General features: G+C 43.2%; 5 protein-coding genes across 8 annotated transcripts; 1 reads left to right on the plus strand and 4 right to left on the minus strand.

The window, feature by feature from the left end:
* Window positions 1–1,820: 1,820 nt before the first annotated feature.
* Window positions 1,821–4,594, minus strand: LOC135648454 (endo-1,4-beta-xylanase 1-like). Its single transcript, XM_065166166.1, has 5 exons — window positions 4,487–4,594; window positions 4,046–4,401; window positions 3,786–3,963; window positions 3,168–3,716; window positions 1,821–3,070 (listed from the first exon to the last, which is right to left on the minus strand). The coding sequence occupies exons 1-5, from the start codon at window positions 4,520–4,522 to the stop codon at window positions 1,952–1,954; spliced, it is 2,238 nt and encodes a 745-aa protein (XP_065022238.1). The 5' UTR covers window positions 4,523–4,594; the 3' UTR covers window positions 1,821–1,951.
* A 2,274-nt stretch (window positions 4,595–6,868) lies between these two features.
* On the minus strand, window positions 6,869–8,358 carry LOC135648828 (aspartic proteinase nepenthesin-1-like). The gene has a single exon (XM_065166796.1). The coding sequence runs from the start codon at window positions 8,314–8,316 to the stop codon at window positions 7,039–7,041; it is 1,278 nt and encodes a 425-aa protein (XP_065022868.1). The 5' UTR covers window positions 8,317–8,358; the 3' UTR covers window positions 6,869–7,038.
* A 4,577-nt stretch (window positions 8,359–12,935) lies between these two features.
* On the plus strand, window positions 12,936–14,153 carry LOC135650248 (probable BOI-related E3 ubiquitin-protein ligase 3). Its single transcript, XM_065169513.1, has 3 exons — window positions 12,936–13,109; window positions 13,188–13,476; window positions 13,561–14,153. Exons 1-3 carry the CDS (start codon window positions 13,054–13,056, stop codon window positions 14,101–14,103), a joined length of 888 nt encoding a protein of 295 aa, XP_065025585.1. The 5' UTR covers window positions 12,936–13,053; the 3' UTR covers window positions 14,104–14,153.
* Window positions 14,154–14,808: 655 nt separating this feature from the next.
* LOC135650249 (deoxyuridine 5'-triphosphate nucleotidohydrolase-like) lies at window positions 14,809–19,570 on the minus strand. 3 transcript variants are annotated; one of them, XM_065169515.1, is made up of 4 exons: window positions 18,703–19,570; window positions 18,530–18,621; window positions 18,195–18,431; window positions 14,809–14,843 (listed from the first exon to the last, which is right to left on the minus strand). In XM_065169515.1, the coding sequence occupies exons 1-4, from the start codon at window positions 19,029–19,031 to the stop codon at window positions 14,824–14,826; spliced, it is 678 nt and encodes a 225-aa protein (XP_065025587.1). In that variant the 5' UTR covers window positions 19,032–19,570; the 3' UTR covers window positions 14,809–14,823. The 3 variants fall into 3 exon arrangements, with proteins under 3 accessions (XP_065025587.1, XP_065025586.1, XP_065025588.1); XM_065169514.1 differs by lacking the exon at window positions 14,809–14,843 and adding an exon at window positions 16,244–16,290; XM_065169516.1 differs by lacking the exon at window positions 14,809–14,843 and having other exon boundaries at window positions 18,043–18,431.
* Window positions 19,571–19,711: 141 nt separating this feature from the next.
* LOC135650246 (guanine nucleotide-binding protein subunit beta-like) lies at window positions 19,712–23,635 on the minus strand. 2 transcript variants are annotated; one of them, XM_065169510.1, is made up of 6 exons: window positions 23,217–23,635; window positions 23,025–23,119; window positions 22,301–22,743; window positions 21,117–21,480; window positions 20,764–20,877; window positions 19,712–20,046 (listed from the first exon to the last, which is right to left on the minus strand). In XM_065169510.1, exons 1-6 carry the CDS (start codon window positions 23,320–23,322, stop codon window positions 20,011–20,013), a joined length of 1,158 nt encoding a protein of 385 aa, XP_065025582.1. In that variant the 5' UTR covers window positions 23,323–23,635; the 3' UTR covers window positions 19,712–20,010. The 2 variants fall into 2 exon arrangements, with proteins under 2 accessions (XP_065025582.1, XP_065025583.1); XM_065169511.1 differs by having other exon boundaries at window positions 22,301–22,725; window positions 23,217–23,634.
* Window positions 23,636–23,778: the final 143 nt, after the last annotated feature.

Genomic DNA, 23,778 nt, shown 5'->3' on the forward strand with positions numbered 1-23,778 from the left:
GTAGGACTTCATCATGACAAGAGCAAGGGAGAATGTATACACCATAAGTGTGTCTCGTAAATGGGAGGTAGGAGTGGAGATGTCTTCCATGATTAAAAGGAAGAGAGAGATAGAGAGGCAAGCGTATGAGGTAAGGAAAGAATGACAACGATGAGCATGGAATAGCCTGAGCACAAGAAGCATACTTGGGAGGAGACCGACGGTGGGTCACACAGACATGTGGTGCCGCTGAAAGCCCAACTTGATGTCTACTCCACAAGCGTCCCTACTACATGATGAGTCTTCGCTTTGAGTTGCGATCTGAGGCAATCACTGCTTTGTCTCCGTCCTTACCATGATGTTTGGACCGCTGGATTCCTGCCTTGCTCTGCTTCCATGGTGTACGAGTCCTGTATGTTTGGAAGACCCGTTTGCATACCACTTCTAATGATTTGCCTATTGACAAGCAGTAAAAGGAAGAAGAGATTGAGAAAGCATTCCTAACCCTATAAAAACAGGGAACAAAAATTGATTAATGTATTATTACATAATTAATAGGTCTATGATTTTTATGAACATCACATGACAATGATTTGCCTGTTGACAACCAGTAAAAGGAAGTAGAGATAGAGAAAGCATTTCTAATCCTGTTTGTCAACACAAATTAGTTAGTACATTATTACATAAATTAATAGATCTCATGTTCGAGTTCACATCTAATCTGTCTTCGAGATAGAGATAGCACTTCTTTGCAGCTTCAGTACCTGTGTTTGCAGGAATGCCAACATTAAAAGCCCAAAACAGCTCAAAAAATCAGAAGAGAAAAGATGAATGAGCATAGGAAATGCAAAAAAAGATTAGAGTAGGGTCAGAATTGAGATGAAGAACAAAAGAATGGTCAACATGTGATCTTACAAAGGTTGAAGAGGGCACACTCAGAGTTGGACAACTTGTCAAGAAGCAAAACAAAAATCATTAGCCAAGAAAATAACCAGAGATTGCAGTGGGCTCAGAAGGTTTCCTTTTTTTTCTTCATGAGGAAGGACAAGATCAATCATTCATAAAGTAATACTAAGACAGATTAGCTATCTCTATCTGCCGACTGATCTCAATCATGATTCTTCTGTGCCTGATTCTGGCCTTCCACCAGATGGTACTGAACTGACAATGATTTCCAACATATTATCTCTCTCTCTCTCTCTCTCTCTTTTTATTTTTATTTTGTTTTTTGTTGTGCAATCCTGTTTGGTAGGGGTGAATGTATTAAAAGATTAAAGAGATCCAATTCAAATTGCATGAAAAATATGTTCTGTATAACACAAACTGGTAACAACACCAAATATTAGAGTACTTCACAGCAGTGAATTAAGGATTCCAAGTTGTCTTAACTGTGATTATATGTGATTGGTACCTCGGATTACTGTGTGCCGACAGGGGGACAAGCAAGGTGGGGTGGAGAAGAGGCCTGATTGCATTTTGTTTGGATGCAGAAGGGGCAGTCACCCTTTTACCAAACTATGGTTCTCTGCTTGTTGACGAATCAATTCTACACTTCCAAATAGGAAAATGCATGCTTACCAAAGCTTTCATGAAGAACAGGTACTGTTCTCAGCCACACCAAATCACAGAGTCTTCCTAGATCAGACATATGGGTATAGAACCCAATCAATCCTCTTATAAAACAGTGTTAACAAGGTCCTATGGAGGACATCCAAAGCCCACTAGGAGATAAAAGGCTTGCATATTGCATGAAGAGATCAAACTGTTGACAGCTTTAGATTTATATTTTTTGGGGGAATATCACAATTAATTGAATGCCACATTACATATCCATTACAGTGATCAATCTCATGCGTAGAATCACAGAGTGATGATTAAGATGCAGTCTCTTATTTGTGTAACATACCATTGACTGTGGGTTCTCTCTCTTTTATCTTTTCTTTCTTCTCAAAGAACACCATGGAGTCTCTTTCTATAAACTTATGTTGACGACGAGTGGAGAATCACCCTTTTCAACAGTGAAGGTCTGAGAGATCTTCTTCGTGAGAGTAATGATCTCAACGCTGTAAGTGCCATGAAAGCCTCTGAACTTGAACTCACCTTGTTCATCAAGTTTCCCATGACCATGCGACAGCCACTCCTGCATAAGTTTCAGGTACCTCCGTCCTGCTTCATTAAGGTCACCTTCAGCGTTCACCAAGTGCGCATTGTCTCGGCTCATGAACAGCTCCCAGAAACCCCATAGCATGATGCCCTCCACCGCCGGGTGGGCGTACGCTTCCCGGAGCATCACCTCCAAGTCGTCAGCTCGAACGTACTCGTTGGCCGCCGACACATCTACCTCGGTGAACCAGATGGGAAGGCCAAGAATGCCCAGCTTATCGAGTGCAGAGGATATCACAGGCCCTACTGGGGTGCTCACATGTCCTTGGAGTCCAATTCCTCCAACCGGTGCACCTTGGTCTTGCAGGCCAAGTATTTGCTCGATGTACGTGTCAGGAGTTGCTCGGATATCAGCGGCGCTCTCCACATTGTAGTCATTCACGAACAGTGCAGCAGCGGGATCCAACTGGTTGGCAGTCTTGAACATGGAGGCTCTTATGTCCTTTCCCAGCCTATCTTGATAGAAGGAACCATGGAGCATCTCGTTGTTGACGTCGTAGTGGCTGAACTGATCTTTATACCTTGTGAGAAGACCATTGAGACGATTCTGCACCGCCGTCGTCAGGTCGTTCGTGTTCAGGGATCGAACCCAGCTCTGCACAGCGTTTTCCACTTCCCAGAAGATGCAGTGTCCTCTTGCCTCCATACCGTTCTTCTTACACAGATCCAAGAGCTCGTCGGCGTCGGCATAGTTCAAGGTCCCTTGCTGCGGCTCCGTCCAGTACCACTTCAGCTCGTTCCCGAACACTGCCCAGTTGAAGTTCTTGACGAAGAAGTCCACGAAGTCTTCGTTGTCTATGTTTGTGCGCATGACGCATGAGCCGAAGGGGAAGCTGTTCTTCATCTGCCGAACCTTCACGAACGACCCAAGCGGAGTGCTATCACCATCCGAACCTGAAATCTTGAGAACCACGTCTCGTTTTCGTACCTGTGATGCCATGCATGCAGTTCTTATCAGAAACTCGTAACAGTATCAGTACAGCTGACGCCAAACGAATGGAATAAGAACGAGCAGTATGCATTACCTTGTCAGTAAGTTTCTTGAGATGCTTGAATCTTGCTTTCCTGTCGACAGGAAAAATCTGAAGCCCAGCGACCATGAGATCAACTCCAGAAGAAGGGCCTTGAACGTAAACCATGACTCTCGATGGCTGCGTCTCGATCCTGAATGATCCTCCAATCTCGTACCATCTCTGATCATTAACCTCGACCTGACCTCCGTTTACCCACTGGCTATCTACGCCGAGAGCGACGTTGACGTTTTGAGGGCCATTCCTCTGAGGGCCGAGGCGAACCCAAGCAGATACCTGATACGTCACATGCAACCGAAGCTTGTCGGTGATCGTCTGAGCAGGACCCATCCATGTCTGCGTGCGGTCGGTGACGAGAATGTAGCGGCCATTTAAAGGTTCGTGCGTCCCGAGTGAGTCACTCGCCATGGACGGCAGCACGCGAGGCGCGCCGTTGTTGGCGACGCTCAGCTTACAGGGGCCGAGAGGAAACCACCCACTTAAGCCATCAGAATCGTCGACAAGATTGCTGTTCTGGATTACGTTGACTCCGTAAAGAACGTTCTGCACCAACATAGAGTTAGCAGCTAAAAGCTTCAAAGAACTGCAGACCAAATCAGTACTTATACCGACCTCGAAATCTGGAGGAGTCGATGGAGAGCTCTTCTCTGCATGTTTGACTACCAAGCTGTTCAGAAGGATATCGGTGTCCACGGGCGGCCCTTCAATGAATATGACAGCCTTGGAAGCCACACCATTTATGAGAAACTTGCCTTGCAATTGCACCCAATCCTTATCGGAAGCCTGCAACCTGAAACCATACATGATCTTCAATCAGTAAAAGCTCGCTTGTCATGAATTGTACTCTCGACAAAGATGGAAGACGAACTCACTTGCCGATACCGATGTATTGGTCACGACCATTCGGTGTTTGAACATAGAGAGTTGCCCTGACTTCGGCGGTCGTCGTAGCTTTGCCGAAGATCCTAACAGTGGCAGTGACCTCATAAGCGAGCTTCCTCTGCACCCTGCCGGTGATATCCTGCTGAATCCCATTCCAGCTCTGAGTGCGTTCCGTTGCGGAAGCGAAGTACTTCCCGCCGTCGAGTGGAAGTATCTTCCCGTCGTCCATCGATTCATGAAGTAGGATTTTGCATCCTCCCCTGCCGGACCAGTTGTCGAGCCCATCGTCGAAGTTAGGGTTAAGTATGATGTTCTCGTCTCCATCATGCAATCTTACACCCGACACCTGCACAAGTAATCAAACAGCAGCAGCATGAGCTGAACAAATGATGAGCATTTCTATCACTAAACAAGAACACAACGCAACGCACCTCAGAAAGAGACTGGTGAATAGCGCAATCGGCCATGAGAGCTCAAAGATCCTGTAAGCACCAAGGAGCTTGGTGTAGAAACGATAGGAAACGGGTACTCACTCTGCCTCCTAAGTTTGGAGCCACATCCTTTATATATACATATGAAGCTCAGAAATTGCCGGTCCCAATCTCTAGATTGGAAAGAACTCCATAGAGGGACCGACCAACCAACCCAACTCTACCTGGGATTGCAAGCCAAAAAAGCATTGGTTTGCGTTGGAGTGTGTATTGGACATGGTGTTCTAAGATTATTTTTGATTCGATAACAAGGATCTAAGGTTTAAAATGAGTGTAATGGTCAAGAAGATCCGTTTTCGTAAAGTGATAGGTTACTTTAGCTTTGTCTTTGCGTCTTGAAGGGCCCTTTCTCCAGCTTGATCCCATTCTTGCACTGCAATAGAAGGTGATCATTTCTTGAAGCAGTGTCTCACTCTGTCATGAGACTTCTGAGCCAGAAGGGTATTGTCCCCAAGTAAGACTTGAAAGTCAAGGGACCATAAGAACGAGTGCCAATTACAGTCCTGCATCCTTGATGTCACTCGAGGCAAAGGAAAAGAACGCATAAACCTGCACAACAGCCATTACAACCATGCAGAAGCAGAACACAGAAACAGTGGCATCTGCCTTGGTGATAGACGAGATGGTAAGAAGGAAAGCACACAGCTGTGATCTAATGTCTGCTCATGGGGAGGAATCCCCACATCTTATCCCCTCCTCTGTGTCTTGTAGGCTCTTTTCTCCATTAGAGCATGTGTCTTTACTCTCTTTCTTTTCCTTACCCAAAATTTTAGCTTATTCTTATCCAGCTTCTCTGTGCCTTCTGCTTGCCATATGATGTACTACGTATCTGAAACCATTTCTGTGCAACTTCTCTTGGCAGCTCAGACTTGAATGCAACAGAGGCAGTTTCCTTCCCCTCTGTATCCCCCATTGGCTCTGCACAACCTGTTGTCCTTTCAGTGCTACTCTTGTCTTGCAGTGCTCTGATGTTATGACTATGAATGCACTCAATCTGTCTCCACAGTAAATATCAGATCATCGTCCATCTTCATCTATTTATCCTTACCTCATTCCGTTTGATCTATTAGCCTATTATTCCATCCATCCTGTCACTTCAAGCGATGGGAGCTCCTCTACACAGCACTGACATGAATAAAACATCCTGTCTTCTTCTCTCAGTTCTTCTCCTCTGGAGGCTCCATCCAAGTTCAATATTCAGTTGAAGGTGAGCTATCAGACTTCTCTACAGTTTTTCTGAGTTGTTCCATATCATCAAGCATAATAATTTGGAGTATCTGAATGCAGGTAGATCATTAGTTAATCCACAGAAGATTATAAAGGTGAGATGCTTTAGTGAAGAGTTCAATAGTAATTGGGCCATATTTATTGATCTGGCAAAACCCTACTGAATCATGAATCTGCTGTGCTCAGGATAAAGAGAAGGAGATGGTGAAGGCGAAAGGTTTGCTGGGATCAAAGCCAGCAAAGTGCGAGATGAAGTGCACCAAATGTGGCCATTGTGAAGCAGTTCGGGTGCCTATAGTTCCAGTAAACAGGACCGAGACCAGGGAATGCTTCAGATCAACCGCTTCCGGGATCGACTACAGCTCCAACTACAAGTCGATGAACTGGAAACGCAAGTGCGGAGACATGATACTTAATCATAAGATGCCAAAAGAATCAATACTCATCATCCTCTCTCTGGTTTTGCTGCCTCTACAAGCCCTGCAAGCCATTGGAAGCTTCGAAGGAGAGTTCTTGCTCTGCTATCGAAGAGCAACTCATCTATTTTACTACCTGTTTCAAGGAAATGACAGAGATGTAGAGCAAATAGTCAATATGCATAATCCATGAATAAAAAGCAAATTTCATTTGCTCTTGCAAGAAAATTAATCCTTCAAAAATAATCCGTGAGATGTTGCGGTCAATCACATCATTCTTTATATTAAAATTATAATACTCGTATTAAACTCACCTCCTAAGTTGATAAAATTAAAATTTACCTATGACTTTTATGGTAGTTTATCATTATTAAATCTTAGTTCACATGTCAATTATCTCATCAGATCGATCATATTTATAATATATTTAGTCTGATTATGATAGACTTTGTTTATGAGTCAGATAGATGTTTAAGATTAAAAGAAAAGAAGAAAGCATTTCATTTTTTATTTTATATTTGTATTTTTAGAAAAAAAAAAATATATGATGTCATGAGATGACGTCACCATAGTTGACTGAACTGGTCAGAATGGTAGACTCATAACCCGACCAACTCGATCCAGAAATGGTTGTCGTAAAGCGCCATAGAACACGCATCTAAATAACATCCGAGCGTACTAATTTTTAGCACGAGGCTAAGGTTTCATTTATTCTGGTACACGTAGTACTACTTATTCTCATATTAAGTAAAGCAGTCATATATGTCAAGGTTTAATTTCAGAGTCCATCACACATCGCCGGAACGAAGGATAGCACGTCGGTGCAGCCATATATGTCGAGGTTTCATTTCAGAGTCCATCGCACATCGCCGGAACGAAGGACAGCACGTCGGCGTCAAGATCAAAGAGGACGTGCAGGTTCTGCTGCTGGTAGTTGCCCAGGACCGACATCCCAGTCGTGCGTGTGATCACCAAGCAAAACAATCCCTGCTCGAAGTCGGAATACATGTAGTTTGATGGAGGAATAGTCATATCAGCACCGTCGAAGTGGAATATCATGTCCGGCATGGCAGGAGGGGAGCTCGATCCCGGCGGCAACCAGAAGCAGAGATCAAGGCCCGTGGATGTCTGATTCGCCACGGGTAGATGCACTAGCGGGATGAGCTCTTTCCTGAGGATGTCATACCCGGCCTCCTCCAAAAAAGTTACGAGGGTGCCTGAATCGACGATGAGACCGCCGGACCCATCCGCTTTTAGCTGAAACGTTGTGTTTGGGATGGGAAGGAGGGTGTGGCCGACCGATATCCCCTGTAAGGAGAGGTAGTAGAAAGAGCTGGAGGAGTAATTGTTAGGGCTTAACACTATAGGTGTGCTGTGAACGAAGCCACCTCCCAGGTCGGCCATGGAACCAAGGAAGAGATGGCCGGTGGTGGAACTGTTGAAAGGAGTGAGGCAATAAGAGAACTTGCTGGGGTGCAGCTGAGATGGCAGCGACAGCGGCCCTCGCCCCATGCCGACGATGCCGGTGGAGTTCGACAGCGAGCCGGTGTTTCTTGTACTGCACCCGAAAGTGAAGCCGGCGACCGACGTGTTGCGACCGAAGGTGAGCGCCTCGGTCGCGAGGAAGCCTAGGCTGATGGTTCCGTCCTCGTAGGTCACGTTGTAATGGCACCGCCGCAGGGTGCACCTGGTTGGGATCCCGGTGCAGGAGGGGCAGGGGCACGGGAGCACGGCGAAGGTGGAGGAGTCGGAGGGATCGTAGTAGGGGCTGGGCTGCGGCAAGCACTCGAAGCACGGCCCGCACTGCGTCCAAGTGAGATCGCTGCCGGTGTCGAGGACGGCGGTGATGGGGAGCATCGGGGTGCCGATGGCAAGGTCGATCAGGTACTCTCCGTCTCCCCACTCGACGGAGGCAGCGATGCCGCTCCGGGAGCTACTCATCTTGGCGTCCAGGACCTCCCTCCGGTGCCAGCTCCGCCGGACGGCGCGGTGGAAGCGCTCGGTGAAAGCGAACGGTCGAGCTGAATCGACATGGGTGAGGCCGACTCGAAACCCCGGGGACGCAACCGAGGCAAGGGGCTCATGCAAGAGAAGAGCAATTAGCAAAAGTAGCTCGCTGGTTGCCATGATCTTGTGATAGGTTTTGAGAGGGGCTCATGCAAGAGAAGAGTAATTAGCAAAAGTATCCCTTCGTCCCTGCACATTGGAACACTCCCATCTTATGTCCTCGGTTAACGATGTCAAATTGAGGCAGTCAATCATCTCCAATGTATGATAAATTTCTCGTTTATCAAAAGTTGAAAGTTATACATCTCATAACATAAGTTTATATTTAAATATTAAAAAATATATTATTGATTTCTTGATTAGCTCGACGTCGTCCGGACTCGTATATGCAGGCTTGTCTAAGATGTCTTCAAGGTAGAAACATGAGTCCATGAAGACTAAGGTCAGAAGAGGTTTCACGACTTGATCCCTCCGATGCCCAAGTTAGTAACATGACGTATATGAGTACGGACGCGGATAGTCTAAAAAAAATAATTCCTCTATATTAAATGTGAACTTTTATATTTAGTCATAAGGAATAAGAAGGAATCTTTCTCATCGTAAAGAGCAAGAAGAAGAATATAAATACATTTCTAGTTATAGAAGACAAGAAGAAAAAAAATTATGATTGCTTTTCTGGTCATAAAGGACAAAAAGGAACCATGTGATTGCCTAACTTGGAACTTCATCCACGTGGCATGCGGATGAAAGGTGACATAGACTCTATATAGTGGTTATATGTCAATAGTGTATTCCCTATCATTTATATCCCAGAAGGCATATTTTGAGGCTCTTGCAAGAGGGGTTTGAAGTGTGGCATTTAGTTCATTCGACACGAGAGCATTCAGGATCTCCTCTTATGGGTTGGGTTTTCCCGACTCATGCATCTTAGATACATTTTGCTTTATTCTTTTATCGTGGTAGATCTCTTTATATGGGTTGGGTTTTCAACTCACTCGTCTCGAGCATATTTGCTTTGTGCCTCTCTTGTGGCAGATCCCCTTACGCGGGTCGAGCTTCCTGACTCACGTGTCTCAGATATATTTTGCTTTGTGCATCCACCATGGCAGATCTCCTTATGTGAGTCAAGTTTTTCCAACTCACATATCTCGGGCACATTTTATATTGTGCTTTTTGCCATGATAAGTTCCTTCTTACACAGGTTGGGTTTTCTCGACATATGCATCTTGAGCACATTTTGTTTTGTGCCTCCATCGTGGTTGGTTGAGCTACTAATTGTGAGATAGTGGTGTCGCTTGTTAGGCTAGATGAGGCAAGAGCGGAGCAACAATTTACATTATACACATAAGCATTTGCACCTGTTGGGTGAGATTGAAGAACACCTCAGTAGAGATGAGCAGGTGAAAGCTTTTATACCTGATCATAAAAGGTAAGGGGAAGCTTGTGATTGTGAAGGAAGCTTGCGATTGTCTTTTTGATTATAAAGAATAAGAAGGAAGTTTGTGATTATCTTTTTGGACATAAATGATAAGAAGAAAGTTTTAAATTGCCTTTCTTGTAATTGTCTACTTTGTATCTTATATAGACGGATGAAATGTGATCTTGACTCCACATGATGATTATGTGTCAGATGATGATTACGTATTTTCTATCACTAAAATATTTATCAAATGCTAAATATTCAAAATCTCAAGACTAGATTTATCATCAATTTAAAAATATAAACATTGTATATTTTAATGACATATATTGGAGTCGACCTATTGCTTAATAAGTTTAATTTTTAAAATTGAATCAATATCTAATATCGTATATGTTAAATCTTAGAATAACTCAAAACTTTGCTAAGTCCATTCATAAAGACTATGTCATTAGATATCAAATCAACCGAACTAATCCACCTATATAAACGATGGATGTGGAAGGCTTGCAAATCTCTCGACTCCTTAAAAGTGAAATCGCACAACGCGAAGATTACGATTGTAAGTGAATATCTTCCAAGCTAATTACAATATATTCCATGTCAAGTCACTGGTGGCGATTTATGGAGAATATATTTTTGGTATAGATAGCTGATATGGGGGGCCAAAAGGTTCCCTTTTTCCAATCATATTGCATGTCCTCCAAGGAATCGATTCTTCTTTAGGCCTTCTTTCCCATGTCCTCCACTAATGTCGCCTATATGGACCGATGCCGATATCGACAGTGATGCTGGTTCTGCATATTTCTGTCTTTGGCCCAATCCAGTAGTAGTTCAATATTTACTTGAGCATGATAGCTCGTACAATAGATGTGGCCAACCATCACAGGCATCCCTTCACCCAACACCAACACAGGATGAGCTCGAACGTTAATCACGCCATATGATGGAATGAGACGAAAGCAAGTTTCGGTAATCTCAACACGAACTTACGTCTTTGTTAGATATCCTATCTCGTATGTCACTTAATGAAAATTTCTTCTTCTTTAAATATTAATCATGTCATATGACGAAGGTGTGGGTCACTGCTGCTACCTCTTACACAAGACTCATGGAAGAAGAGTGGGGAATACATGTAGATGTGGTTGGTGTCTAAGATAGTAAAGGAGATTATTCAAAGTGATTGGTTGAGCTTTCTGCTAATGGTGTGAGACACTCATGTTTGAAGTTAAAGTTGACAACAGTGACTGATGGTTGATGGTTGGATTCCATTCCATGACTTTGTTTCTGATGCTTCCTCATGTCGTGTCTCTGTTCTTTTGCAATTTAAAGCACTCTTTGGGGTGGAAGGCACTGACACAGATCTCTGAACTTGACCTGCGCAGGATGATCTTACTTTTTTCTTTTGCCTTTCATGCTCTGTATCTATTATATCTATATATATCCGAACAGGATGCCAACAGGAGGAGATCCTTGTATCATTTGCCATTGATCTCAAAGCTCTTGAACCCACTTTTCCTTCGGATTACGTAGACATTACAAGGCTGGGTTAATTTTGCTTGAAAGGATTAGCTTGTCATGGTGATCGAATTTGGAATTTGTCACATCAGTGAGTGTTTCTATAAGAACAATAATATATGCTTGAATGTGCATCATTAGTTGAGTTGGCTTACATCCTAAAGTGGCATTCTCCTGTGCTGAATCTACCGATGCCTAACCTAATCCTTTTCTAGCAAGCAAAATTACTTGATGCCCAGCATCATATTCGGAGAAGAATAAGACATGATACACTTGTTAGATCTGCCGAACCTAACTAAACATCAGCTATCACTTAGCATTGCTGGTGGAATGGGGCTGTTTCTGGCCACCCAACAAAGGCTCACACCTAATGGCATTACTCTGACCGAGCAGTGCACAGGGTTAAACCCTAAAAATCTAGACTGTGCTCGCACACATGCCTCTGTTCTGCATCATGTCCCTGTAAATGGCAGCTCGCGATGGAGACCGGGGAACATGCGGGCCTGCATTTTTACCTTCTCTTACCATTGCCTCTAATTCTCCAGGTTTCGTCTCTTGCCTCTCGTTTTGTTCCTAACCATTTCTTGGATCTTAATGACTGTGAATCCATCAACATTGATCACTCATTGTGCAAGTTGTTTTGACTTGCTTCAGCTTATCGTTTGTTGTTTGTTAGATTGGGGTTTGAGATCTCAAAGGAAACTTGGGTCAACAAGATTTCTATGAACTCGATGCTGCATCTGCTTTCTTTCTTTTCCTTTCTTCTTTACTTTGGCACCCGCTGAAGGATATATAAGAGTGCATGGTTTCCAAGCAAAGCTCCGAGGAAGGCCCCCCTCATGGGCACAAGTGCGCAAGCAAAGCATGTTTCCTCCTCACGAAATAATGATGAAGGTGGGAGCCCAAAACCTCGCAGCAGTGTTGGTGGCATGGCAGTTGCCTCACAACCAACCCTCGGATTGAGAGGGAAGCTTGCTTTTAGCTGCACAAAGCTAGCCAACGTGAAGGGCAAGCACAAAGGAGAAAGGGAGAAAGGCAAGTGAGAAGGAGAGAGAAGGGTGAGTGGGACTCTCACCAAATGGGGAAGGTGGGGAAAAGGAGAAGGGTGTGGCCACAACGACAAGGTGCTTCCGGTTGCTGCCAAGAGGAGGAAGCACCAACACACGTCATCTTCTCCTCTACCTTCCACTCGAATAAACATCAGCCTGTCACTAAGCAAAGCGGGCGGTAGTAATGTGGCTGATGGAAGCAACAATGGAATCATCTAATGGTATAATCTAGAGAATCACGTGCATGCGTAGTTAGCCTGTAAGCACCGAAGACAACGAAGAAGAAGAAGGAGAAGACGACGACGATAAAAGGACGCATCTGATGACTCCGGTGGCAGGAGACGACGACGCTGTTCGATGGCGGTGGTGGTGTGGGGCCCAACCTGACGTGGGTGACACGTGTCACGAGAGGGTCCCGCGTGAGGTGTCACCTTGTGACCGACGAGCGCCACGCGTCCCTTTGGCGGCGAATGTCGGTTATGACCTCCCCCACCCTAATTGAGTGACGCCTTCGCCTCACATCATTCTTTTTTTTCTCTCTCTTAAGATCGTGGAGCGCCGAGTAGGCCTATCAATCAAGTGAAAGAAAGAGATGTCGCCACACTCAAAGGTTGCATCCAAAGGTGATACGAAACTAAAGCGGCATACCCAATCCTTTCTCTATCTCGTCTTGTCTTTTACTTTTCTTTTTCCTACCTTTTTCATGTTCTTTGGTTTGCCCAGATTCTCTCTCTAGACCAAACCCCTAATAAACCTCAGCCCTCCCCCTACCCATTTCCATTGCATGCACCATCTCATCCCTCTTTCCTCCTCTCTCTCTCTCTCATCTCTCACCCCCTCGAACGAGTCCGGAACATATAAGCGTCTCTCATGGCAGTCGAAACCCACCATCTCCACCTCGCCTCTTCCCAAATCCTAAGGAACAGGTGCGTGCCACCACCTCACCACCCTCTCTTCTATTGCATGCATGTATCGAAGACTCACTTACTGCTGTTATTTTGCAGGGACGACATTAATGGTGTAGAGGTGCCATCAGACATCTACGACATGCAATTGGGATTCGTCCCGACGGCTTCCGGCTTCAACGCCGGTTCTTTTCTCCCCCTCTGCAACTCTTCTGCAGTGATGACCGCCACCTCCGACAGCGGCCTTACCTTCCACAACCACCCCGTAGCCATGGCTTCGAGAAAGCGGCCGCGAGACGCCGATGGCGCGCTTTCTTTCCTCGGTGAGGATATGTCATCCCACTTTCAGCAGCAGATGCTCGACGTTGATCGCCTCATCGTTCATCACGTATTCTCCTGCTCCAGTGCTTTTATATACGCATCGCGAGCTTTAGTTTCCTGCGGTTTAATTAATGGTGGTGACATATGGCAGGCTGAGAAGGTGAGAGTGGAGCTGATGGAGCGGCTGAAGCGGTTCTTGAGGCGAATCATCGCGTCGGTGGAAGAAGGCCTGTCGAAGCGGCTGAAGGCCAAAGAAGAGGAGATCGAGAGAATGAGCAAGCTGAACTGGGCACTGGAGGAGCGCATCAAGAGCCTCTGCGTCGAGAACCAGATGTGGCGGGACTTGGCGCGGAGCAACGAGGCGGCCGCCCAGGTGCTGCGGAGCAACCTGGAACAGGCTCTCGCGGCCGCGCAGGTCAAAGCCGAGAAGGACGCGGCAGCGATCGCCGTCGATGACGCCGACTCCTGCTGCTGCGGCGACAATGCGGAGGACGAGAACAAGGGATCTGCGGCGGTGAAGGGGAAGAAGTTGCAGTGGAGTAGGCTGTGCAGATTCTGCCAAGAACGGGAGCCGTCGGTGCTGCTGCTACCGTGCCGGCATCTCTGCGTGTGCGCGGCCTGCGGGCCCGCGGTCGTCGCCTGTCCCATCTGTAACTGCAGCACGAATGGGACTGTCATTGTGAACATGTCTTGAACTCAAGCAGCTTTCGTGAAGAAACAAGAAACAAAGAAGCTTTACATACAGCCTTATCTTCTTCTCTAATTCTTCTCAGATATCATGATATACACGGATGAAATTTATGGATGTTTTATTTACGCTAATTTTGGATGAATAAGACCTCAGATTAAATTACGATGTTTGAATATGTCACAAGAGAGAATCAAAGGAGTCGGTTTTACGTTTTCCTTAAAGCACAATTTCCGAGGCCCATGGGATGGAACAGGGAGCAACAGCTCCACGTGCCACGTGTACTGTCCATGGGCACCGTCACACGTGGCCCGTTGGTTCAACGAGAGAAACGGCCCCCTCTTCCCCCTGCGCACTGGCCATGCCAAAGTAAATTCCCCACCCAACATTATAAGCACCCGAAACGAATAAAACTTGTCTCTTTCTTGTACGTATTTTCCTTGAGAATTTTGTATTAGAAACCATCACACAACGGACAAACTCCTCGGTGTGTGGCCCATGATGGCCTTGCTTGTGGAAAGATGCCAGGGAAGTGGGCTCCAAGTACTTGATGGGTGATGTCGTCCACATTGAAAATTGCAGTCAGTTTAATGGCTTAAACGCGACTGCAAAAGTCAAGTCATTATTGCTTGTGGAAAGAGCCAGCTTCATTCAGATCTTTGATTTATTCTTATCAGGACAGTAAGCACATATTCTTTCTCCTGTCTTTTTATAGCCTTGTGAGGCTCACATGTTGTCAGCACTAACTGCAGGGAATGCAATTCGAGTTAGCTGCTAAGGCATCATAAGAGTTGGAAGCCATTGTGATGATGATGATGAATAGTGATAACCACTCAGGTCATGCAGGAAGATGTCGATGTATGTTGTCATTGTGCAAAGAGATACTGTTAACTAATAGTGACTAGTTCAATCCTCCAGCACTAGAATGTTCGGCAAATTGCAGATTGGAAAGGTAGCTAAAGAACTGAAGATATGTGAGAGAGAGAGAGAGAGAGAGAGAGAGAGAGATGTATGGTGTACCAATGTTGACATTTGAATGAGAACAACCCATGAGAAAGATGTTATGATTCCATAATCAAATACCATAAGAAAAGTTAATAATGCATCATGATTCTGATATGGTCTTCCAACCTTTGCACACACCTTTGATGTAGAACGAATAAAAGAACACATTGGTGGCATAGGGTTTTCCTGGTGAAGTGCACTTGCCTTGCAAGTGTGAGTAGGTGGGTGGTGCTATGAACATGAAAGCTCTTTCTGAGTGCAGATCTTGTCAAGACTACAAAAAGCTATCTTCCTAGAGTGAATTGCCAATAAATCTTGCTCCATGTCTCTCCCTCCCTTTACTGGAGATAAAAAGAGGAAAAAGTAAAGTCTTTCTTGTTTCTGAGTCTACCATATAGAAGCCCTGCCCATAACAAGTGCATGGTACTATTTCTTGTTTCTTGAATGCCAGTCATGCTCTAAAAATTGTCCAATATTCCTTGTCCAGAACATGATTATATATTAAAAAGTCCATAGGTTTGGAAAATAGTTTTCCGCATCAACTTACAACTAATGTGAGATTGAGTGACCAAACAAAGGGTCATGTAAGCGATCCTACAGTGGAAGTATGTGCCAAGCATCCTCCAATCTACTTGGTGCCATGCCTATGCTTTTATTGTGATGGTGATTGCAGTGCTACTGCCAACTGAGAGATGGAAAGGTGCGTGAAACAATTTTGGGAGATGGACATGTTCATTGCACTCGGGTGGTATCCTGTGAGGCCATGGGAACAAGAACAAGGAATGAAACAAATATATCAGGTTGGTGAGAAGATAGTCTTTGCTTTGAGGATGAATAGATAGGTACAGTTCTTTAAAGACCTTATTTTGATTCTTCCTTGGGAGTGAACCAAGCATTCATGTGACATTTCATTTGCCCATCACTTGTAGTGGGGCGAGAGGATTTCACTTGACACTCAACATGGGTAGTCTACAGACCATGGAAGGGGTCAAGGGAAAGACTAGCTTCACCAAATCCTCAAAAGTGGGAGCATAGATATGATGCCTTAGAGCAGATACTCTTCCAGTCCAATTTATTTGGAGATGGGACTTCAATGCCCAATCCCAAAAGACAACACATACCTCTTCTCACCTGCAATTGGTTTTGGTGGTCCAAGTCAATCCCTCAATGTGGTGACTGCCTCTGAGTCTGCAATGTCATCCCTTTTGATGTATTATTTAATGCATTGGCGAATCAACAAAGCAATAAAGATGGCAATGAGAAAGAGACCACTCATTAAGGTTGGACAAGTGGGTGCAAACATAGCCTCCACTGCTGATACAAACTCAGACAATAAAGATTGCCAATTCACATCCATGTGGATGTGCAGCAAAAGGAGGTCTAAAATAAAAAACCTCCTCCCCCTATCTGATGGGAGGAAGAATTGTATTGCTATTGTGGGTCGCAGTTCTCTGGGGCTCCAAAAACAAAGAAAGACACTGTAAACCACATCCTTTTTCTCCTCATCCTTCAATACTCAAAAACATTCAAGACGCTTATCGTATGCAAGTTAGAGGAACGATGACAGGAACCTACAAGCAAGAACTACAGAATAATTGTTCCCATTAACTAAAGAAGTGAACTTGATTTCATTTGTAACCCATTTTAGTTTATGATAACAGGCTTCTCAATCAAACAACTCTACCCTTCTTGCTACACAGGTGTAAACTTCTTCCCTTATCATATTCTATGGTTGTGTCTCAAGTAGGTTAACAACTCAAAACAAACAAATGAAAGAACTAATATAGTTTAAACATTGCAAGTACCAGAATAATCAAATGCTGAGTTCAGTTCACTCGAAATGAATTGGTAAGTATTGATGCAAGAATGCCAGACAGCTTTGCTTTATATATGGCAGCAAGAAAGTATTGCAATATAAACATAATTCATAGAGCAAATAAAGAAATTAGATGAGTAATTTAATTCCACTAGGCTCAAATTTATAAGTGTAAAGACCATGATTTAGCAACAATCCCACAACAATGCACATAACCATGATTTAGTAACAATCCTAAAAACATAATGGTCTTTATTTTGGATTCACAACCTACTTAAATAAGTTTTTTGTTTTTCTAGATAGGATCAGGTGCTGATGAGGTAGGTTAATTAGGTGAGATTGATATAACTTCTAGTCAGCTGATCTTTCCAGCCTGTTAAAATACATTGATGCACGCACAATTGACATACTTCAAGAATTTGAAGCTAGAAAAGTTAATTTTATAGAATATTACTAACAAGAAAATATGCAAGTAGGTTGCCAATTGAACCTCGCAATTTAAGACATTACATGTGACTGATCAATTATGCAAGAGAAAGCAAGCATACATCACGACTGCAACACATTGAATTGGATTATCCGAGTATGTTAGAATGCTGAACATAGAAAAGCATGCAATTGAGGGACATTTAATATATTCTTAGTCATTCCACAACAAACATACCTTGTACAAGTCCTAACGCCCATCTAAAGCCAAAGAAGGTGAGTGGTTTTAAACATTAGGGCATCATACAATTTACCAATCTTTTTAGCATTTCAGTTCTCTTGAGTGACAATGACTAAACAAAAGAAAAACTTGTTCTTCTGAGAACAAGTTGACAAATCTGTCTGTTCACCACCACCAGTGATCTTTTTTTCTATTTGGCCAATTGTTCGTTGAGCTGGATCTTGAGGAAGAAATGGGACACCAAATCATCAATAACCTAAAGATCATTGAAGTGATATATGATAATGTATTTGTTACTGTATTCTCACTATCAACTAGTTTATTATTCCTTCAACCTAAGATTTAATACCATGGAAAAAATTTAACATGCATGTAGCAAGAATAAATTGAGAGACTATTGAAGAAAGTATGCAATATGGTGATGCTGCTACTTGAATCATATTAAAAAACACATCAGTGATCAAAACGAGTTAGCATACGATCAAAAGTTTAACCAAACACTGGATTGTTTTCTAGCGTTCATGAACAACCATCACATTATAGTAGAAGTATAAGAGCACAATCCTCCAAAATCAGCAGAGAAATATACGATGTAGTCACATCACACACCTGTGGATCCAAACCCTCCATCGCCCCTGACAGTGGAATCCAAATCAAGAACCTCCACGACTTCTGGGGTCATGATCCTTTCAATTATCACCTGAGCTATCCGATCCCCAGGCTTCACCTCAAAGTCCACATCCGAGTGGTTGAACAGAATGACACCAATAGGCCCACGGTAGTCAGCATCGATCACGCCGGCTCCCACATCGATCGAGTGCTTCCATGCCAGGCCCGATCTCGGGGCTACAAGACCACCGGTTCCAATCAAGTATCAAGACATTTGGGTTCACAAAGACACTTCCACATCGGCATTTCATCGAACAGTTAGAGGAAAGCATTACCAATGCGGGCATAAGTGTCATCCGGAATGGCGATGCTGAGGTCGGTAGGAACGAGGGCTTTGCCTCGAGCAGGCACTAGCACTCCCGCGGCGCTGAATCAAAGGACGAGAAGTGGTCTGACGCCTGTTTTGATCCAAATGAACAAGAGCGAAAGATTACAAACTTCGCGATACCTTGAGAGATCGTAGCCGGCGGAAAGAGGGGAAGCCCTAGAAGGCAAGATGGCATTTTGCGATAGCTTCTTGACGCGAATAAGAGGGAGCCGGATCTCCCCGTGGAGGCCACCGTTCTGAGAGAGCTTTGGGACCTTTGGAGACGGCTCCTGGACGCCCGGGCTGCCGCCATTGACAGCGTCGCTGGAGGCCATTCTGGCTCGGGATAGAGGCGGAGGAAGGATAACGAAGGATGGATATGGCGCAATGGAGGAGCGGCGGTAGGGCTTCGAGGTATAAAGCCTCGGGAAACTTTTGGCGGCAATACCTCCCGCCACGGCGTTTCCCATGTTTGTATTGGCTGGCTGTGGCTTCCCACCTATTTGCTGTGCGCGATCTTCTCAGCCCTCTCCAAGTGTTTTTATTGCACGTACATAAATAACAAATAACAACAATTGAGAACGAGTAAGATTTAATAAAAGAATTAAAAATCATCGCAAGAGATTTAATTTTCTAATTAATACTTTTAAATTCTATATTCCATGTTAATGGGATCTATTCATTAAAAGGTTCAATTAGATGCATTTAGTGCTATATTGGAGTTAAATTAGATTTATTATTGATAACAACTGAAAATAAATAAGATTAACAAAATGGTAATGGCAATAATCACAACAGAGATCAAATCGATCTCTTGATCTTTCTTGTTACATGGCTATATTTATATTGAAACCAAAATGACCTATACAAAGCAAGAAGCATGTAGACGACTAATAGTTGTGATAAATCCTACACTAATGAATGTTTGACTATAATCAATAACATCAACAAAAATAAGTCACATCTGATAGAATGCTTCATGTAATTTCTACTTTATTTAGCCCCAAATTCATGTTGACTGAGCTTGTTCTACTTGCATACCATATAACAAGTGAAGTCAACACCTAGATGAACATAAATCCAAGCAATGCAAGTTGATCAAGTAATGACATATATATAGCGCCCAGAAGTCGTTACCATCAGGAAGAACTTGAGTCTAAACCATGATCTTCTTCTAATAAATATCAATAGAATGTAACTAAGCAAGCAGAAAATATAGTTAGGATGCAGAAACTTAAGGGTACAAATCATAGTAGGCTGAGTTGATGAGGGAGGCAATCTTGATGGTTATCAGTCTCCTCTTCCATCCGGTTGCTAGCATCACATTTGAGAGAGCAATAAACTTCATAGAACTTCCCATTTGAGAAAAGGATATAACAGACTTGATTTTTGCAAGCTGACCCTCAGCCTCAAATTGAGATCGCAGGCACCATCAACCAATAACGTGATTCAGATAACCCTCCTCTGTCCTCCAAATGCCCAAATCTACCAGCACAATAAGATGGAAGAGTTCAGAACTGAACCAACATCAAACTTGATTTGTCTTTGTAAGGCAGATTAGAGAGAAAGAGATAATTAGATTACTTGAATAAATTTTACATAAAACTGAAGCTTGAAGGTTTTTGGAACTTCAACAAACAGGTATTTAAATTGTCAACCAAAATTATGACCATGAAATTAAACACTTCTGGTCTGGCTCTTTCAAGTGCCAAAGGAGAAAAAAAGGAGAAACTGTAGCACAGAAGATAAGGAGGAACAGAAAGAGTTAGTACAGCCAGAAAGAAAATGTTTCTCCTTACTGTCCTTATAGAGTGTTGGACAGGATAAGGCCAACAAGAAAATCATTAGTGTTCTTGAATCAGAACTTAACCTTGCTGACCTTCAACCTTTGAGCCATAATCAGATTCATTATGCAAAAATTTGCTAAAGTTAAATATGTCATGTATCTTGAAACGAAGAGGTCAAATTTAATTCACATCAGGTAGCGAAAATACTTCAATGGTCAAATGGGCATTAAAAAAAAACCTATATGGCCTCAACATTTCCAAAAGCAATTATGAGAACTAAGCTAGAAAGGTATCTGATGAAGAAAATGAACATCATCAGGAAGCTGTACAGTGAACATAATTTAATATCATCAAGCATTTTAGATGCTTGTAATATGCCTAAACTTGATTATAGAGCTGAATATGGAAAATTCACCTTTAGCTTCTTGTCCCAGCTACCTGTGCATAAAGCACTACCATCAGAAGACAAACCTAAGCAGCTTATGCATCCCTCATGAGAATTCTGAAGTTCTCCCAGGTTCAGAACCACCTACAAGGGCACGGACATAGGCAAACCAAAATCAAACTTGCACACAATAGAATCTGATCAATTAACTAACAGGCACATAATCATTGAAGGTGAATGTTTATATGTGCATGATATCTGTATATCCTTTCCTTACTCTTTTTTTATTTCTGGAGGGGAAAAGAATATTTAAATTTGAGTTTCTTTTAAGCTTAAGCTTGCAGACGATAGTGCTTTTTCCGAATGACAAGAGGAAGGTATACCTCAGCCAACAGTGTATCCCACACATAACAAGCACCACTGGAGTATCCAGCAAAGAGCAGTCTTCCTGATATAGAGAAGGCAATAGATGTGACAGTTGGGATATCATTGTCAACACCGTCATGCTGTTGACTGTATACTTGAAGCTGATGCCCAGTTCTCATATCATATAGCCTGCATGTGCTGTCATTGGAGCCAGTCCCAAATCTTTGTCCATCAGGGAAAAACTTGACGGTGTTTACATCTCCCTGGTGACCGTGATATGTTCGAACTGCCCGACTAGCAATTCGAGTGTCCCATAGTCGAGCAGTTGTATCACAGGAACCAGAAACAAACATGTTTGAGTTTGAACTGTTGATCGAGACGCTGTAGAAAGAAACAAAGGGGTTGAATTTGTAAAATATAAATGTTGGACCATTTTCTTTCATTATTGCTCTTTGACCTTTATCAGACTGCGTGAGAGGGGAATATGAAACATGAACAAGCATTGCCTTTTTGAGCATGATTTCAGAAACATGCAAGTTTCTAAAACATTAAATTTGATTAATGTCAAATTATGCACAGCAACGATTGAACTTATAAAAAAATGGTGTGAGAAATAAGTTCACATGGTAGCCAATAACTCCTGTAAGTGGTAATGTACATTAGTAAAATTAAGTTTTCTCAGATGACATCTACTACTGCATTTGTTCATTAATACAGCTAAGCATGGAGATCTATACCATTTGTGGGATGTATGAATAATTTTTCTTTTAGAGGGTGAGCCTTGGTTCCAAAGGATGCTCTTCTGCAACCTAGGGGACTAGGGTTTTAGCCACACCATTTTGGACTTCCAACCAAAAACCACATAACATTGTATCACAAAGGTATTAAAGATTTTGGTAATTTAATGACTAACTAAAAGAAAGTGGCTCTTAGGCTGCGTGGAGGAAGCTAAATGAGTCAGAAAACACATGTATTAACAAAGCCAGGACATATATGGTCAATCAACAAGAGCTGCAAAGTACAAAAAAGGAAAAAAAAAAATCCAAGCTGAGTACTGAAAATTTCAACTGCTAAGCCACATTCAGGAAAAAAATAACTATGGCCAGATATTAAATATTGAAGCTTTGGCACTTAATTCAATTGTAATTATATAGAATGTTACCCAACTTAATTAAATTGTATGTTTACAAGAAGCTATTACCTCAAAACATCAGCTGTGTGCCCTGAAGGAAATTCACCACCAAAAACAGAGATCCTTTGGCCAGTGGTGACATCCCACAGAATGCATGTTTGATCGCCTGAACTCGTAATCAAGCGAGTTTCTTGATCTGGAACATACTGACATGAATACACATAGCCCTTGTGCCCAGTAAGTATCTGCGAAACAGGAATATTGCCATCTATGTCAACTTGAGAATTGAGATTGAAAATAGAGCAGGCACTGTTGAGACCTCCACATGCAACAGATTGGCCATTTGGTGCAAAAGCACAGGTCACGACCCAGGGGCACTGAAGCTTTATAGCATGTGTTTTCTGACTTGTTAAAGCATTCCACACAATTAATCTCCCGTCCTGAGAAGCACTAACTATCCTGTTCCTTTCAGGCGTCCAGTCCAATGAATAAACCTGACAGATATCTTGAAACTATACTCATCAGTCCCTAATCTGAGGTCACAATAGGAAACATAATTTAAGAAGATTGAACAAAGACCATTAATCACCCTTGTACATCTTTTCATACTATTCCATTTCAATAAGCTAACAGCCAATCCACTGGGAGACAATACTTCCGGAGCATCATGCATGGCATGCTAGTTAAAGTTACAAATAATCCACAAAACCCAATGAATCTAATAAGGAACGAAGAGAAACTAACACCGAAAAATTCCATCTTTAGTAAACATAACCTAGAACAATTAACCTACCTTGCCAGTATGACCCTGTAAAGTCCTGCAGCAAACCAGATCCGTGGACCCAAAACTAATAGCCGATCTCCCTTGGCTCCTACCATATGCAGCCACTACGATATCAAACAAAACATAAACCTCAAAAAAGAAAAGGGTTTAATCTGACAAGACTAAGATAATTAGAAACCCCCAAGAAGAGAGAAACTCCACCATCAGTATCAACAAGCAGCAGCTGCCTTTGCTTCAACCGCTCCCTCAGAGAATTAACCGTAGCCGTCGCGGCTATGTGCCGCTCCTTCAGCTCCGCAACCGACATCGACGTACCCCTAACCCAAGCTCCACCAAATCCAAGACAAATGAATCAACCCTCTCCAGCCATGACCAACATCGTCTGAGCTCCATTGGCGCCCTGATCCGTCATTTCCAGACCACGAATGCGTACCTTAGAGCAAAAATTGACCAGAAATCGATCGAGCGCGGGAATTAGACTGACGATTCCCGGGAGAAAAGAGGAGAACCACAGGCGACGGAAGAACGATACTGATAAGCCGATGTAGGTGTGGACGCGCTGAAGACCTATGCGCAATGCCGCACGGTTAGCTCGGTGCGAGGCTTGTCGACACAAATGCCCAATAATACATTAGTCAAATCGGTGATTTGGCTATATATATATATATATGATGATGATGATGATTTGGCAAGCGAATATATTAGTCAAGTATGGCCCACCCAGAGACTTGGGTGTGGCAACTTCGTTATTTATAGCATGAAA

This window comes from Musa acuminata, chromosome BXJ3-9 (assembly GCF_036884655.1).
Source record: "Musa acuminata AAA Group cultivar baxijiao chromosome BXJ3-9, Cavendish_Baxijiao_AAA, whole genome shotgun sequence".
In the NCBI taxonomy this organism is placed as follows: Eukaryota; Viridiplantae; Streptophyta; class Magnoliopsida; order Zingiberales; family Musaceae; genus Musa; species Musa acuminata.